Source organism: Megalobrama amblycephala, linkage group LG9 (assembly GCF_018812025.1).
Source record: "Megalobrama amblycephala isolate DHTTF-2021 linkage group LG9, ASM1881202v1, whole genome shotgun sequence".
NCBI classification, from domain to species: Eukaryota; Metazoa; Chordata; class Actinopteri; order Cypriniformes; family Xenocyprididae; genus Megalobrama; species Megalobrama amblycephala.
Window position 1 is genome coordinate 4987443 of NC_063052.1, and position 19123 is coordinate 5006565.

At 38.1% G+C, this 19123-nt stretch overlaps 1 protein-coding gene across 6 annotated transcripts in view; it reads right to left on the bottom strand.

Annotated features, from left to right (window-relative positions):
- The window catches only part of trit1 (tRNA isopentenyltransferase 1), a 56153-nt gene that overhangs the window by 20538 nt on the left and 16492 nt on the right, over window positions 1-19123 (bottom strand). For 4 of the 6 annotated variants that reach the window (XM_048201290.1, XM_048201288.1, XM_048201293.1 and 1 more), the window contains exons 2-6: window positions 11037-11177; window positions 7561-7659; window positions 6468-6622; window positions 2844-2986; window positions 2646-2757 (exon numbers count right to left, since the gene is read on the bottom strand). In XM_048201290.1, the coding sequence (XP_048057247.1) occupies window positions 2646-2757; window positions 2844-2986; window positions 6468-6622; window positions 7561-7659; window positions 11037-11177 (650 nt within the window). The remainder of the gene's footprint in view (window positions 1-2645; window positions 2758-2843; window positions 2987-6467; window positions 6623-7560; window positions 7660-11036; window positions 11178-19123) is intronic. The other 2 variants (XM_048201291.1, XM_048201289.1) reach the window with 1 other exon arrangement.

Sequence of the window (19123 nt, forward strand, 5' to 3'; positions counted from 1 at the left end):
GAGTTATTGCGTTTTGGAACCAAACTCTTCATGTTTTGATGTGGTTTCAAGGGTGTTTCCTTGTGGTTGCTAGGGTCTTATAAGTGGCTACCGGGCCATATCTATGTGAGGGTGTTAGGAGTGTTTGCCAGGTCATTTCTATGCAATTTTTAGGGTGTTACGAGTGGCTGCCAGGATGTTTCTATGTGGGTGCTATGGTGTTATGAGTGGTTGGCCTGGCCATATTTTCAGTATGTAAAGGTGTTATGAGTTGCCAGAAAATTTCTGTGATTGCTACAGTATTATGAATGGTCGTCAGTGTTTTGGGTGGTTGCCTGGGCATCTTAATGTGGTTGCTAGGGTGTTATGAGTGGTTGCCAGGGTGTTCCCATGTAATTTCTAGGGTGTTGTGAGTGGATGACAGAGGGTTTTTCTATGTGGTTGCTATGGTGTTATGAGTGGGTGCCAGGACGTTTCTATGTGGTTGCTTTAGTCTTATGAGTGGTTGCCAGGGTGTTTCCTTGTGGTTGCTATGGTCTTATGAGTGGTTGCCGTATGGCCATATGTGCGAGGGTGGTATGAATGGTTGCCAGGATGTTTTGTTGTGGTTTCAAGAGTGTATCCTTGTGGTTGCTAAGGTCTTTTAAGTGGCTACCGGGCCATATCTATGTCAGGGTGTTATGAGTGTTTGCCAGGTCGTTTCTATGCAATTTTTAGGATGTTACGAGTGGTTGCCAGGATGTTTCTATGTGGGTGCTATGGTGTTATGAGTGGTTGGCCTGGCCATATTTTCAGTATGTGAAGGTGTTATGAGTTGCCAGAAAATTTCTGTGATTGCTACAGTATTATGAATGGTCATCACAGTGTTTTGGGTGGTTGCCTGGGCATCTTAATGTGGTTGCTAGGGTGTTATGAGAGGTTGCCAGGGTGTTCCCATGTGATTTCTAGGGTGTTGTGAGTGGATGACAGAGGGTTTTTCTATGTGGTTGCTATGGTGTTATGAGTGGTTGCCAGAGCGTTTTTATGTAATTGTTAGAGGAGTGGTTGCCTGGGCAATTCTACGTGTTTCTAGGGTTTTTTTTAGTGGTTGCCTGGGAGTTCCCAGAGAGCCCTCTCCAAATTTCTGTGATATTCTGGCCCGTTCACACCAAGAATGTTAACTATAAAGATAATTGTCATGTCGGTTTAAATGCTCAAGCTCTTTAAAGTCTGAAGGGTTCTGATTGGCTGATCAGCTGGAAAAAAAATATAAATAAAAAATAAACAATATCGTTTGTGTCATTATCATTGAAGTTGTGCTGTGGACTCTGCTAATCTTTTATATATAGATTGATTTTTAGGACTATATTTGTATCATCTTTATTTTTGTTACTTTTATTGTTATTGTCCTTGGTGTGAACGGGCCTTTAGATATGGCTTGGGTATGTCTTTTAATGAAAATCCATTGTATATGTTTTATTGCCCAACAGGCTAAAAAAAGCAACTGCAATATTTTAGAAATATAACAACACACTTATCCTCAACAAGACACGCAATTTGAGGTGTCACTGATATCGGTACCTCAAACAGTGTGGGATAAGTTATGTCCTTAAGTTTAATACTAAGGGTCGTTCAAATCCCTATCCTAAGCATGAGCGATAATGATATCAATGCTTGCCTTTGAGAAGCATACCATATGTTCGCATGACCTTGGTTGTCCCTGAGAAAGTAAATGACATGTTTTACATTTTAATGTCATATTTAAATACAGATGCATGTTGAGATATTAATAGTCTTCATAAATATGGAATGCACAATGGAAAAACCAAAATGAATTTAACAGATCCATCAATAACACTCTTATGCTAAGGTCACAGTCACATCAAATGTTATGTAGCAGTGTGAACCAATTAATTTCCTGTGAATTCAAAAGGCATACAAGTGTAAATGCAGCCTCTTGTAACTCTACATACTCTGACGTTCCTTGAAACACACCTGAATCATTTGACCGGCTCAGTCACGTCACCAAAATCAACTGATATCTATGTCAGTTATTGGAAACACTTCACTTGTCAAAACCCTGGATTCCCACCGTTACTTAATACAAAAACTCACTGTAGACAGGAACAGCAGATAAGCCTGCAACAACTTGTTAACTTAAAAAGTTCTGATGTGCAAAACAGGTTCAGCCTGTGAAACTTAGCTTTCTTGTATTTTTCTGACAGTTGGAGAAAAAGACCGCTGTGTAGCTATTGTGTCAGGCAACTTGAGTGATATAAATTACACATGGTTCATTCAAAGGTAATACAAGGATTATGAATACAAAACAAAAACAAATCTGACCTAGTTCCATATACCAAAAATAGGACCTCAAAAAAATCTGAGGTGCACAATAGATTGGTGGCTGACATTATTCAACAGTAACTAGGAAAATAAAATGATTATAGATACTGAAAAATACTGCCAACAACAAATTACGACAAACCATTATAATTTTTTATGGTACATTTGCTTGCGTCATTGTTTTGTTCTGTGAAGCGAACGTAAGCTTTAATCAGACAACAGGATATTCAGGTTAGCTCGTTTCAGTGTATTGTCAGCAAATTAGTAGTGTTCAGTTTCATAAATGATTATGAATTATCTTATGAATTTATTTAAAAATGTTCTTTCACATCAATGAAATCTACCTGCTCTCTTTGATCTTCTTCTCATTGAAGCGCAGGTGAAAATCTCTGAGCTCATCAATCAGTCCAAGCGACAACATCTGATCCACACGCTTGTCCAACCTCTCATCCAGAGCTTCAGGAGAAGATGAATGAGGAAATAAAAATAAATAGATACTGAAGACATGTTTACAGTGACAATCTACAATGACTGGTGCTTACCATTCATTTTGTAGTGCAGCCAGAAGATGCAAGGGTCCTGGAACCGCAAGGGACCCCCAAGACAATCTCCTCCATCCTGCCCTCGCTGCTCCTCCAAAAGCTGACTGTGCAGAACTCCAGTGTCCATATACACCTGCAGACTCCTGTCAACCAATCAACCAATCAATTGACCGTATACTTACAGTCAAAATACCATATGACTTCAGATAAAATAACAATGCATTTCTCAAATACATTTTACACATACCAAATAAGCTCTCAACTGAACATATTATTTGGAAAGAACATGCCACATACCAAACAAGAACATGATGAACGATAAACCAACACACAACCAAAGACGAATAATGAAGTTTAAGTTTAAGTTTCATGGGACTTTGTCAAGCTTGTAATTTCTTCAGAAGAAGCTAATATCAGGAGTAGACATTAGCACTCTAAACTGTGGGAGAGAAGCTCTTCCACCGCAGTAATACTGTAGACACAGTGGCACACAGGCTGGCATCAATTAAACAAGCACATAGTGCTCAGAAGAGGTGCTAATCGGCCCCTTGATACCAATCAAACACCAATTGAAGCATGTGAAAACACGTGTGTAACACGCTTGGAAGCCACAGCCATCAACAGTTCTCCCACACAGGTGGAAAAATAGATGCAGCCCAACAAATGCCAAAATTTACCACGAGACAGTATGATAAGGTTTCTATTCAACTCTGCTCATTTTAAGAGAATGTTTGAGGGGGAAAAAAACAACACAACAAGGCTAAGAAAAAAAAAAAAAAATTAATTGAAAGAGGAATCATGATAAAGATGCAGTAAATAAAGTGATATGGACAAAGATCTGGGCTGGTTTCTGAGAAGGATGTAGGTTCAAACCCCAGGAACTTAACTTGATAGTTTGAATTGCAACACCTCAGAATGGGTACCAATTAAGAAAATGGGTTTATTTGTGCACAAAGAGCTGGAATCAAGACTAGATGTTCATGACCCAGACCACTACCAGACCCCCCTAATATGAAGACCCTTCAAATCCAAACCCAGACTTAATCCAAAGAGCCAGACCTGCTGGTCCAAGAACCAAGCTGTCCATTTTAATGAACTTAAACCGCGAATTAACTAGTGCAGCATTACTTTCAAACACTGGGGTACTTTGTACATTGTGTAAGTAGCCATTCAGAGCCATAGAATTCTTGCAAGTACTTTCCGATTATACCGATCTGTGGATGAGCTAAAAAAATAAAAAATAAATCTGGTAACACTTTATTATAAGTATACAGTAATAAAGTATTTACAAATCATTTGGAAACTATTAATTTATAATTAATTCATAGATTATATATTGTAGTCTCTACATTGTTAATATATTAATAGGTTAAATACAAACAATGAGTTCTTCATTCTTTGTCACTGTAATTAACCAAATTATTTTTGTCCAATTAGCTCATATGTTAGATAATGTTTTTTATGCTTTAACAACTTATTAACCGTCAATAGTTCTTACTTTAGATTAGCTCACGGAAAATGGGAAAATGTCATCAAGTGCTTTAAACCAAACTTTATTAGACATTAATTGCATTAGTATTAAGTTTTTCTTTAAAAAAAAAAAAAAAAGAGAAATTACCCCCAAAAGATCATTTAAAGGCAGTGTGTGAAATGAGAAAAGCATCAAATAGACATTACAAAAGTACATAGTAAAAGAAGCTTTAGAAAGAAATATTATATTTGATTCAATTTATCAAACAAACTTTTAGGCTAAAACAGCCATGAGGCCATGTGGGCGAGTAAATGATGACAGAATTTTCATTTATAAGTGAATTATACCTTTAAGGGTTTTTTTTTTATTTATATGGAATATTTTTTAATTAAATAATTAAAACTAAATAACTAAAACTGCCAGTAGGTGGCAGTAGATGTCTAAATGAGTAAGTCATTCATTCATTCGATTCGTTCAAACGGCCGATTCATTCAGGAATTAAGTAAATGGCTCTCTTTGTGAATGGGCTATTGAATCATTGGTTCACCAGATTCGTTCAAAATGCGAATTCATTCAGAAACACTGCTGAATGAATTCACTCCTCAATCGTTCTGCTGTGGCTTTATATGTAATATTTTCGTTTACAAATATAAAATATAACAATATAAACTTATTGAAATCAGTATCATGTTTGCACTCGTGCTATTCGGAACAAATACAGAACTCGTGTAATTGTGATATCGCTTAACTGCATCATGATATAAATATGAGACAAAAACTCATACAGGGGTATTTTTGCCCTAATATTTTGAATTTTAGGGGCGTATAACTGCATTCTATAGGCACCATCACGCAGTGAGTTGTTGACCTGCATCATGTTCGTCACCAACTGTATGAAATTTCAGATGACCCATGTAGGTCAGGGTGGGTGCATTAAATGTGTTAATTTTAAGCGCATTATTTTATCTCCATAACTAATTAATTAAATTAACGCCTTAAAATCGACAGCCCTAATAATAAGTTTAGGAGTAGGTTTAGTATATGGCTGGGAGGGACTACAGCAAGCTTGGTGACATCACAGACCCCAAAATTTGCATAAACCCTGCCCCCAGGAACACACAACAAAGGGGGTGAGGCCATGTTGCGCTGTTTTAGAGAAGAGGAGAATGAGAGTTGTTGTAGTAGAGTGTTGTTACCATGCCATCATTTTATGCCAGACTGCTTCACAAATGAGGGTCAATTCAACACTGGAATTTGTACAAAAGATTAACATGACAGAACATAGTCAACGAGTTGAATCAACTCCACAGCAACTACATAAATTTATCCACTAACCATTACAGAATCGTCCAGTTGCATTCTCAAAGTTATAACTTCTTCCTGAGTCTCTCAATCAGTATCCGACTCCGGTTTGAACAATCTACAGCTGTTACTGAAAATCGTCATTTTGGCTGCGTGAGATTCTCCAGCTTTGTTGTTGTTGAGCAACCGAAGCGTGAGCTGTTAAAGCTCCGCCCTTTTTTGGAAAGTGGGCCGGGAGGAGCAACTCATTTGCATTTAAAGGGACACACAAAAACAGTGTGTTTTTGCTCACACTCAAATAGGGGCAAATGTGACAAGCTATAATAAATGATCTGTGGGGTATTTTGAGCTTAAACTTCACACACACATTCTGGGGACACCAGAGACTTATTACATCTTGTGAAAAGAGGCATGTATTTGTAAACATTTTAAGAAACACTGAATGTGAACACAATAAATGTCCAATAAAGGTTGGTTTAAAGCACTTAATGACATTTTCCCATTTTCCGTGACCTAATCTAAAGTAAGAACCATTCACCCCTAAAAACCAATTAACAATTCATTCACTACACACTAATTAAACAAAAACAATTGTTAATTACAGTGACAATAAATGAAGAACTCACCATTTATATATAGCCTATTAATATATTAATGTAGAGACTGCAATATATAAACTACGAGTAAACTATAAACAGTTTGTTAATGATTTGTAAGTACTTTATTACTGTATACTTATTATAAAGTGTTACAAAAAATGTTTACTCGATGGAAAACACTGTAGGCTTTTCTGCGACTGTGCAAGGGAATTAAGCTGTCTCAATGTTTTGTGCTATCACTTAAGTAATTACCTTGCAATCTTGCGTGCGTCATGAGGGTGTAATAAGGCGGCCATGTCAGGATCCACCTCCTTCAGTCGTCTGTGAAGTTCAGGACCACCCAGTTTCTCAAGCTCCACCTTTGATTCAGGAGCCCCAGCCTTTTCTGATTCAGTGTCACTCCCCTGCTGTAGGACAGACAGAGGAGGACTCGTTTAGATTATCTCTGCCAATAGATGCACAGAAAGACTTACTAGCTCTGTTTCAAATGCAGTGAGCTGCCTCGTTGCCTTTTAACAGTGTCTAAAACACGAGCGGCGTGACACGATGCATCAAAACACAATCAAACTCATTATAATTAGACATTCTGTCTACACTAGATGTGCACGAAACAATGTGACAAATCCCTGACTTGACTTTTGATTGATTTTAATGGACCCTTTTCACATTTCCAGGGTTTTCAAAAGCAGAAGTCATCATCGTTGGGTAAACTTCTACAGTCGTAAATTGAAACTAAACAAATAGAATTTGTGTTTCCATCTGCTCCAATAGCAATTCCAAAAGAATTATTGGAGAGATTATGGTGGTCAGAAGAGAGAAAGATTTGCTGTCACTCCTTCAGCCATTGTATTAGAAACACTCAAGTTTCACAAAGTATAGTGTTATAAATGCACATTAAAAACTTTATTACAACATTAATAACTGTGGAAATGTGTCACAGACTGTAAAAAGGGTCCATAGTTTGATGTTAGCATGTTGTTAACAGTATGATACTCCAATAAACAGCACTCTAAAATAATCTTTTTTTATGCTTAACTTTTTAATTAATATCATAATGCATTCTGATTGTCTTCTCTCTTTGCAAAATATGAGGTATCTTTGACAGCAGCATAATTTAGATGTCATCTAATCAACAACCAACGGATAGAACCAAGTCCCCATCCCACATCTTTTCTTTTTCGATAATCTGTTTCATTAGAATATACGTCACAATACTGAAGAAAAGATCTGTCTCTACTTTTGTTACATTGCTTTAAACTTTAAAATGCTGCCCACGTAGGCAGATCACTAGGTTTTGGAACAGAGCAATTCTTTATAATCAGAAAGCATTAAAATTCACATTTACCCCAGTGTCGATGAGCACATTCCATAAAATGGATTCAATGTAGTAGTTTGTGCCTCCAACTATGATGGGCAGCTTTTTCCGACGATGCATGTCCTCGATGTATCATATTAAGGAAGCCAAACTCCCAAACAAGGAATGAATTTTTCAAATAAACATCCTTTGATGCCAGTTACAAACAATACATAAATTATGCACAATGATCATACATGTGCAAACACATTGGGTTAGATTGCAGAGTACACCACTGCTATAGTGCTCAGTTGAAAAGCATTATCATATTCTCAGATCTATAGCTGCTCTAACAATAATTCATGTAACGTCCAGGCCTGGTGCTGTGAGAGGGCAGTCAGTTCAACATGACTGCTGGGATTCTGCAAAAGATGGTAATAAACGCATCAGAAGCTCCATGGAGCAATTTACTATTAACTGCTTAAATACGAGAAGGCGCATCAGCACTCCCCCTCACACGAAATTGACGAACACACGCACGGACACACTTCCAGGTCACATGCATTAAAATCAAAGCAGTCTGGCCGCACGCTGTCCACCCAATATGCATCACTCTGTGATCCCTGGGGAGGGAGGGAGAATGGAGGAGGAAAGAGAAGGGAGCGAGAGAAAGACATGAAGAAAGGGGTGGGGTGCGAGACAGCGAGAAAGAATAGTTAAGCATCTCTGGATGGTTATGACAGAAGATTCTGACAAAAATAACTCTATTTCTGTTGATATCCTAATTAAGGCTGCACAATAATGGGAAAAAAATAGATATTGTGATATATTGTTTTTCTGTGATATATTGCGATATTAAAAAAAAAAAAAAAAAATACACAATTTTTTCACCAAATAACTTGAATTGCTATATTTGGAAAGGATTCATCATTCTAGATTGAGTGGGGTGATTTTGTTGGGGAGTGCATCTAAATATAAAAATAAAAATAATTAAAAAATTCCTTTCCTCTGAAGACTTTTTTTAATGACAAAATCCTTTAGGGCTGAATTATTCATGACAATCTTCCCCATAATAAAAAAAATATATATTTTTTGAAGTTTTAAATTGGAGTACATTTTACAATGAAATGCTATTTCAGTTTTTCTACTTCAAAATTAATGTGTTACTTGCCATTTCTTTATAATTATTTGTGAAATAGTTTAAAAGTAAATCCTACAATTTTTTTTTTTACTGTTAACATTTTTTTTAACTCTCTCATTCCCACAGTTTTTTTTTTTTACCACAGAGTAATAAAATACATTTTATTTTACTTTTTAAATTTCAATACTAATATTTACATCTTAATTTGTTATTTTCAAACAGTAACCCATCGAGCTTTTATTTTGACAGGTTGCCGGGCAAATAAAAATATATGCTATACCGAATTCAGCGTGAATCTCAGCCCCATGTCCATTTACACGCATACAGCTCATGATATCAGGTGTGTAAATGCTTCGCTGAAACCGGTAGCACACTGAAACGCACAGAGTGATTTGACAAATCGCACTAAGCTATATTTTATTTCGATGTATCGTGCAGCAGTAATCCTAAACGCGATTATTACTTTTTTTATTAGATACATTTTTACAGTAGTTATCTCTGCTCTTCAGCAAGGCAAGACTGAGAAGCTCTCCACCTGCCACTCCTCATTTCTTGTGCGTGAGCGTCTGAGGTGTCTGCAGCAGCGTTCCTCCAGACACTGTGAGAGCCGCCCCACCTCCTCACAGCATCTCCCTCAGCTATTAATATCCTCCTCATCTCTCAGCAAACATCTGCAGCAGGCGGGCGGGGAAAACGAGGACAGCGACGCGTCTCCGGTACACGCATTTCCAGTTATGCCCTTGCATTTACTGAAAGACCATGCTGAGGGAGTACAACCCAGCGCCCACTCATAAAATGCCAGAGCCATTCGTGTGGCACACTGGGAAATGCCACATTCCTCAAAAGATGAGAAATTAAAAGATGGGGATTTGCATTCAAACAAGGAGCAGTCTCACAAAAGCAGTGTCAATGATGTCAGGGAGGCGATGACATTTTAAAAGAACAATTACTCAGAATGATCATTAAGAAGTTTGCAGATGATATCTTAAAAGGCAGAGTAATGGCCCATTAATTTCATCTGCAGAGACAAAATAAAAAGCATTTATATTTAGAAGGGCCTGTCAACTAAACTTGTCAACCAAATGAATCTCTGCAACTATTAATTACAGGGTGTATGGATAGGGCAAAATGGCCAACTAGTCAACCAATCAATTCGTCACAGGGTTACAGACTATGAATCAATTGGTTCCTCAAATTACAGGATAACCAAAAATTGACTCGTGTTCAGTAAGGGAGTTGATTGTAAACTCAGTAACCGCTCTGGGGTGCGTTTCCCGAAAGCATCGTTGGTGAACCATGGTCGTAAGTCCCATTGAACTCTATTGGTAACGACGGAACTTGCGACCATAGTTCGCTTTGGTAAACGCACCCCTGAATGCTACACGATGTATGATTCAAAATCAAAAAAGACTGTTCACACCAAGAAAAATTACTATTATAATATATAGTGTAGAGCTGCATGATTCTGGGTAAAATGAGAATCACAATTTTTTGGTTTCAAATAGAGATAACGATTCTCCCACGATTCTGAACGTACAACTAAACAAAATAACTAATGTAATTTACTAGAGGTTCTGACAAAATATTAAAAGCTGGACTCTAATTGCTGGAAAAATGTTTAATTCATTTGAATGGATTATTTAAAAAAAATGGTTTTGAATGAATTCAATCACTCATTAATAAATACTTGTTTCATTACTGGATGAATCAGTGTTTTTGAATGAATCTTTTGAATGAATGATTCAATGACAAATACATTTTTTAACAGTCACTTGTTGCCACCTAGTGGCGTAAGATGTAACTGATACAACCATTATTTGAAGCGCCAAGTTAGTTTCAAAAGGTGGGTTATTCTATTTAGATCACTATCATAGACATTAGCGTTTATATCCTAACATTAAACTTTTATCTCAGTACTTTTGTGATAATTTGAATATTTGTAACACAAAAATAACTACTGTGTGACTGTTTAAAACTGCTCTCTCTGGCTCAGCGTGGCAGTACGAACACATATTTGAATGTTTTGGTATGATTTTGTCAAAGATTTAATAGACACAGGCGAATCGTTGTCATTAATAAAATAAGGTCGTTTGGTTGTTTGAATCGAGATCGCGATCTTTTTATGATTAATCGTACAGCTCTAATATAGCATCCACACCAACATGCACAAGCTCTGAATTATGATTGGCTGTCAATGTTTTTGTAGTAAACAAACTTTATAGTTATAGGTAGAGTTGTCAAAGTTACCCACTTCGGTACCAAGTCGTTACTGAAATTTAAAAAATGTGATGCTTTGAGCGCTGTTGAGTGAATTCGTAAACACCTCTGATTGGTCATTGTGTTCTGGAACTTCATTTTGAAGGGTTGGGCAGATTAGAAAGGATATGAGAGACAGAGCCTTGTTCCTGAAGTCCACCACTGTGTATCCACTAACCAATGGATCCACAAAGCTGATCATGTGATGGCGACACTGGGCTTGCTCCTCCTCGGTAACCTTATTGGTGATGATGTCCAGCCCTTTGTAAACCTGCAGAGAGAAACCAACCAGATCAATTAAGCGGCAAGAAGGTTAATCCAGGTTATAGAAGACAGAAATCTTGGAGAAGAGTTGCAATGCTTCACATGCTTCATAGACCACATTACTGTTTTCGCTTGGTTCATCATGACATGATCTCTACATGAATCCTTAAAGAGGCCTATTTAAAAAAAATTGGGTCCAGGGAGACAGAGGTAAAACAGGTCACGGGCACTTCCTTACTCTGTCCTACATAGATATTGTCATGATTCTTCATGACAAAAGGGACTGTAGATTTTTTTTTTTTTTTTTTTTTTTTAACATATGAAGAGGTGGGACTGATAAGGAATTTAACCATTTTGGTTCTCCTCCCAGTGCTTATATGGGAAGATTATTTTCAGTTTATTTGACAATCATGCAATATTTTTGCATGCAATCCGTCTACAGGATTTAAACATCAAGGCATACGTTTAGACAAGGCTAAATTCAGTCCAGTTTACCATAACTCCTCTGTCCTTGCGTGCCGAATTCAGCAAGTTAGGAAGAAATGCTACTGAATTATTGAGATCTTTTCCCCTGTGTTCTCCACAGGACATCCCTGCAAGCTAAATCTTGGTGAGGTGAAGGGGGGGAACAGTATTTGAGGTGAGACAGGAATTCAGCCCATTCTCTCCAATGCAGAATGGTAAACACTAATAAAGCAGCGCGATTAAAACTTGCAGAAGGCCTTAACAATCGCAGCAGAACTTGGCGTGGTACTTCCATTCTGCTTTTTACTGTGCAAGTAAAACCGCCTGCTTTTCAGAGCCAGCCCTCTTGAACGCAGTATTTCGACTTTACTGGCCTCTAACTCTAAGAACATTTGGAATCAATAACAGCTGTTTTTCGATCTTGAAATAAAAACAAAACGCAAAGCTGGGTCACTAAGCTTGTTAACATAGACTACCATAGCAGAGAGTTTACAAACAGCCACACAAACTTTCATAAATGTGGTGTTTGAGTACAGAACACACTTTAACACTGTCGCCAAAAAACAATCTGGTAAAACTAAAGTTCACCAGATCAGGACAAGTTGCAAAATGCATGTTGATATGTAAACATTGGCGGTCATTTGTTAACGTGCCTTGTTAATGTCCATTAACGGCCTGGATGGATAGTCCCGTGCTCTGTTCTGAAACAATGTAAGCAGCATTTTAGGACCACTAGATACCCTACTAGATAGCCTACAGCACTGAACACATAGAATATTGAGATTGTAGATCCTCATCTCCATGTACTCAACTGACAGTGTTGCATTATGAGGGATCAATACATGAAAGCGCATGAACTGAGAGACCAGCATGCTGAGAGCTCCACAGCTCACTAGTGAGGGCATATCAGGTCAGGTGACAGACTAACAAATGAGGGTGGTGGCACAATTTCTACAATGGTGGAACAGCACCTGATGTGCTGAATTGTGCTACTATTATTACATTGTAGGGCTGCCCTCAACTAAAGATTTTTCTGGTCGACTAGTAGTCGTTCATTTTAAGCATTAGTCGACTAATCGCATTTTTATTAATAAACCATATAAATCATAATAAAGAGCCTTAAATGCCTACATACCCTAACCTGTGTTCAAGTGCACGCATAAATCTTTCCACAGCGCACCGGCAGAAGTAATGATTAATATGAATGCATCGGGGGAAAACAGCAAGGAGATTGCTTTAACATTTTAATAATTAATTGATAAACTAGCGTTTTCTGTATTTTCGCCTGCAGTGATGAAGTTGACAATGCTGACTCGTCATCTCCGCAGTAGAAGAAGTGCTTATATGCATACGGATTACATAACATGAGAATATCTGTTTTCCATTTGAATTGGTTAATTTCAAAAGTAGACATTTCGCTTTCTATAGATATATTTTTCATGTCTGTGGGGCAAGAGTACACACAAATAAAAGTACTCTTCACAGATTCAAAAGATGCATTACTCTTATCTGTATGACCAAAAGTGATTCATTTAAGTGCAAGTGATCGCACCGGCGCCTCTATGTTAGCTGAATGATAGGCGAGCGTTTGGATGTACTGTCCATCACAGACTGCGTGACTTCACTTCCTGTGGATTTTTTCCCCCCGGTGACTAAGCAACTAATAAAATTTTGGTAAACTAAGCCTCTTCTCATCGATCATTAGGGGACAACCCTATTACGTTGCACAAATAACAACAATTCTCAATATTCCTGGCAAATGTTCAATAAAAATTGGCACAACCTTGCTTTGCAGCAAATTGTTATGAATTGACAGCACGTTTTCCTCAAACTGATTTTTATATGCAACACGTGCCATCAGGGTTAGATCTCAGAGACAAAACACGGAGTTTGACCACTAAAATGTCACAAATCCAACAACTATTAAAAACTACCATAGAAAAAAAAAAAATCTGTATTTTTTCTTCCGTTATCCCGAGAGATTGTATAACATGTATGATCTGCCCTCCGAGATAAGACTAAAATGACATAAGAGACACAGAACATGAAAAAGAGTGGGGAAGGAGGGGGGAGTATGTGTGTGGCAAAGAAGGACAGAAGGCCCTGTGAATGCCGATCCTGATCATGTGGCTCTCATTTGGGGCCACGTTTCTTAAGTGCTGCCGGTATTAGTGGGTTTTGTTCCCTGCACCCGTTTGTAACCTTTCTTTAGGCTCTGTACCAGCCTCTCACCAATACCGAGCCCACCCTGTGCTCCAGCCTTCTAATGACAATGCGCCCCTTCTCCAGTATTTAATTTTTATTCGCCCTAGTAGTTAAAATAGACAGCATATTTAATCTTACGCAAGCACAAACATTCCTGTGAGAAACGGAAGTAAAGTTCATTGTTTTGTGCTACCGTGTACCTTGTAGTCAATCATTATACAGATGAAAACTGGAATATTTTGTCACTAAAAAATTGTGAATAGACATTTTCATGTTCTGTCGTACAAAGGTACAACATATTTAAGATTGTTATACGAGAAAAACTTTGTCCTTGCTTCACTGCAACACTTCACTGTTTGTTGTAAACTGACCAAAGTTTCTCACAAAAAAAACAGACTTTGAAAGGGATGAGGAGTGAGATTTTTGTCCATTGGAAATGTTTTGGAAAGATGTTTCACACAACAGTACAAAAGAGTGAACAAAAACTTTTATTCCTCTCAGCCTAATTTTTTGCTTTGGTACCAAACAGAGGCACAGTTTGTTCGATGTGTTTTGCTGTTGTGTACCTCGTTGTCAATCATTGTACAGATAAAGAATATTTTGCCCACAGAAAACTTGTGGACAGATATTTTAAATGTTCTGTCATACAAAAGTACAACATATTGAAGACTGTTATATGAGGAACGTATTTGACAAAGTTTCTTGCAAACAAAGTTTTGTTGTACAACAGTACAACATAGTAAAATATACTTCCTCTCAGCCACATTTTTGTTTGTGTCACATTTTAACTAACTATGTTTCTGACTGTTGTCTCAGTAGAAAAAAAGTGAGATGTTGGATTTGATTGATTAAGATGATTGATGATTCTTATTTACAATCCTGTTGTGATTGCCCAAGCTGCCTTGTTGATGTCATGGTGGTGAAGTCCTGCTGTTGGGTCACATGGCCTAATCCCATGCAGCTGCCTGTGTGTGTGTCTGTGTGTGTGTCTGTGTGTGTGTCTGTGTGTGTGTCTGTGTGTGTGTCTGTGTGTGTGTCTGTGTGTGTGTCTGTGTGTGTGTGTGTCTGTGTGTGTGTCTGTGTGTGCGTCTGTGTCCCCACGATGTAATATAAACCTGAGTTCACCTACATCGTCATGTAATGTAATGTAATGTAAATGTTTATCCACAATGTAAATTAATTAATAAAAATACTAAATGATGTTTTTGTGAGAAAATAAAGGTATGCACAGTTTCCAGTGATGGTTAGGTTTAGGGTTAGGGGTAGGGTAGGGGGATAGGAAGTACGGTTTGTACAGTATAAAATGCATTGCGGCCTATGGAAAGTCCCCACAATTCACAAAAACCTAACGTGTGTGTGTGTGTGTGTGTGTGTGTGTGTGTGTGTGTGTGTTTGCGTGTGTGTGTACACATTCTGGAGAGCCAGAGTGTCTAATTGAAACTCATTATTAATGAGGACAACTGGTCCGTCGGGGGGGGGGATGTAGTAAAAACAGGAAAGGAACTCCATATGGAGTGGACTCCATATTTCATATCCACATTTTTCCCCATAGTAAAAAAGACAATAACAGCATTTATGTGGTAGTTGCAGTTGCAACATGGTGTGAGAAACCAAGCGCTCATCACACACAAAAACTGAGCAAGAGACGGCTGATATACAGTGGTCACAATTCTGTGTGTTTGCCGACCATAGCCCCTAACGGGGTGGGGACAATTTTTCTTTGTGCGAATGACAGTGTGTATGAGATTCAAAGAAAGAGGGAGACCGAAAGCAAGGGAAAAGGGGGCGAACGAGCAAAAAGGGTGTAGTGAATCCAGTGACCCACACCGCAAACACTCAGACGAGTCCCCAGACAATGGCTTTAGTGTTGAGCTATTACAGACAGCCGTGGCTGAACCACACAGCACCTCAGGCCACGCACGAGACAGCTGCTCCCCACTATTCATACAGGGGGAAGGGCCGTTTAGTAGGAGGACTAAAGAGGAGGAGTGACAGTATGACCGAAGGCAGGACTGATGTATGTCTAAAATGGATTTATGAGTCAGGCAGTCTAAATATCAAAAATTGTTTTTGCTATGATGATAAAAGCTGTATTCGAAATGATGTACTCTCCGAGTAGGTACTTCTTTTGAATAAGTAATTACTTTGCGTTCGCAACCATTAAAATAGTGTTCTATATAATATGAATGTGTGCCATATTAAACAAATCGGGACATACTACATTAATTTGTCATGCTGACATTGTCATGTGACCAACGTTCCCTCTAAGCTGCACGCGTGCGCGGCAAGCGGCAACCTCCCTCTTTCTATCGTAAAGCCAATACGGAAGTAACTTAAACTGCGATTCGTCGACTGGCCGCTAGGGACAGGCTCCAAAAGAGAGCAGAATCTCATAGAGTCCCATGTTAAATTGGCCAAGTTTATAGCAGAAAAAAACATGTTTACAAGTTGGTTCAAATTGTGGTTTTGGTCTATACTGCTATTTTTGCCCTTCATGACAACTCTGAGGGGGGCAAATTTTTTTATAACTTATCCGTTTAAATTATATTAAGCCTTAAAGTTCTGCATAATTAAGGGCGTGGTCACTTGAGTGACAGGTAGATTGCGCTGCTGTCTGTGAGCCGTCATGTTACCTCAGCTGCCGCTGAATTTGGCATCTCTGCCGTATTTGTGCTTTTTTTTCTCGATTATTTTATACAATTATAAAATATGGCTTGCTGCATAATATTCGAGACTGATGTGTGTCTGTGTAGATGTGCATGCATGGGGAAGAAACAGAACACACGTTGTTAGATCGTGGCATTGCCTGAAAGTTTTGGTTGTGAGATTTACTGCAATGACAATGGCGAGAGGATATCAAAATCCGACAGCACTGCTTGGATTTTATAACTAAAACTGCTGCACTATTTTGAAAAAAATATACTTTGGACACAGGCTTATTTGTTTGTTAGATACGATCATATACAGTTTTACAACATAAAGGCTGTTCAGATTGCATCCTTTCTTGAAGAACGATGACAGAGAGCAGATCATTCAGAAGAAATGTGACATGTTTTTTTGTTTTGCAATGGACACTCATATTTTACCCAAGTGCCACAGATTGGATTCATCTCGCGATCTCTATTTCATTATAAAGGTATGAAGTCCCATTTGATTTTCCATGTTGTTATTTGCACACCCAACACTACTGGTGTTGGAGGATCTATATCTTAAAGAAACACCGTAGATTGACAGTAAACCTTTAGAACTTTCTGATGATAAAACTTATCTTCATTAATATTTTAGATCGTATCTAGATAGATAGCTCCTTTGCTGCTAACATGGTCACGTCGAGCTAGGCGGGCGTGGTTTCAGCAACCAGTCATATCAGCTCAAACCACCTCCCCGCCTCTTTGCCCATTTTCAGTTATCCGGGAGTGACGTGCGGTGACGCGCAGCTAAGATGGCCGCGGCCTCATTTATGCGTCAAAACTGCTGTTCAGAACTCTATGGGTGACGTCACGGACGCTACGTCCATATTTTTTTACAGTCTATGGTGCGCGGCAGCGCAGAAAAAATAATTGCCGCGCAGAGAACAGACATGAAAATGATTGTAGTAGTTTAAATGAGAAATAATTGCAGTGCTCTGGACAACCGCTATAGAGTTATTGTAGCTATAGAGTTGGAACCGGTGAATGCGGTTTACAGGTTTCATAGAAAGAGAACGATTGAGCGCGTGTGAGCTGGCTGGCCCTGAGCCAAATCAGTCGCGGTAAGAATACTGTAATGTTTGCGGACTAAATACATCAATACGAGAGGTAGGGCTGAGCGATATATCGCATGCGATTCTCACGCGCATTTCGTCAGTAAAGCCGGTTCCCTGATTACCGCTAAATCGCCATCACCTGCTTTCAAATGGAGCGCCATTCAACAGACAGAGCCGTAGTTCACTGATAAGCCACGCAATATCACGTTCATATCGCAGATGAATCGCCTTCGATAATGAACGCGATATTTGCGTGGCTTATCAGTGAACTACGGCTCTGTCTGTTAAATGGCGTTTCATTTGAAAGCAGGTGATGGCGATTTAGCGGTAATCAGGGAACCGGCTTTACTGACGAAATGCGCGTGAGAATCGCATTCGATATATCGCCCAGCCCTAACGAGAGGTAACGTGAAACGAAAAGAAATGTGAAATAAAACGTCATGTTTTAATGAAGTGGTGGAAATAACGGATGATGCTAACAAATCACACACCCACCACAGGTGTAGCTTGCAAACTCAAAATACATCAGTGATATACCTCAGTTTAAATAGATTTTTGTGTGTGGTGGTGGTTTGGGTTTCAGGGATGTTTAGATAACTATAAAAGAGTTAACGTTCACTTTTCTTAAAAATATTTAGCTATCAAATCTGTTTAAATGCTTCAGTTTGTTTTCACTATATAATATATTAAAACAAATGGAAGCATTTAAACTGATATAATACTGTATATCAGTTTAAATACTTTTTATTATATTATAATGTAAGCCTAATAAAAAATTTATCTCACAAGGGGATTGTTTAGGGCTCCTTGCCACGAAAAATCTTAACCTCCTGGTATATAAAATCTGGGAAATTCATAAGCAATAAACATGTAATTTTGATGGTTTAACACTGTCTGTTGCTAATAATTGACTTTACAAAAACACATTATGGTTGTCCCAAACCATCATTGTAACTGCTCATATTATATTATTATAAAGAACTGAACTGTCCTGCAGGAGGACAGAAATTATTTTTTGATAGAATTTCTTGGTAAAGACTGGTACAGTTAATACAGCAATGTGAAAAAACCTCAAGTAACCTAAAATGTGCTTAATTTAGTGACTGAACTGCTTGTTTTCAAACATATTATTTAATAAATCACCAAGTTACATCAAGGTTCAAATAAAATAGAAACAGCACAATAAAGTTAAATGTTACAGTTGCATAATAAAACAATTTTTGTGTGTGTGTGTGTTGTACAGGTCTGATATAAAGTATGTTTTTGCTCAGGTGGCCAAAATGTGCGCTCAACAGAGAAAAATTTTGCTCAGCGAGAAAAAAAAATTAGAGAGAACATTGCATGTGACCTGCAGAAAGATACAGTAGAACTTACCGAAATGTGTCTTATGTAATCGCTCAATGAGTGCTTCAACCATGTAAAAGATGTCAATAAAACATCTTGCCACATAATGTTACATTTACTTTGAAAGTTACCTAGAAAAATGAAAACACTAGAGAGGAGCAGTTTGCTAAATATATGCACATATTTACATTACA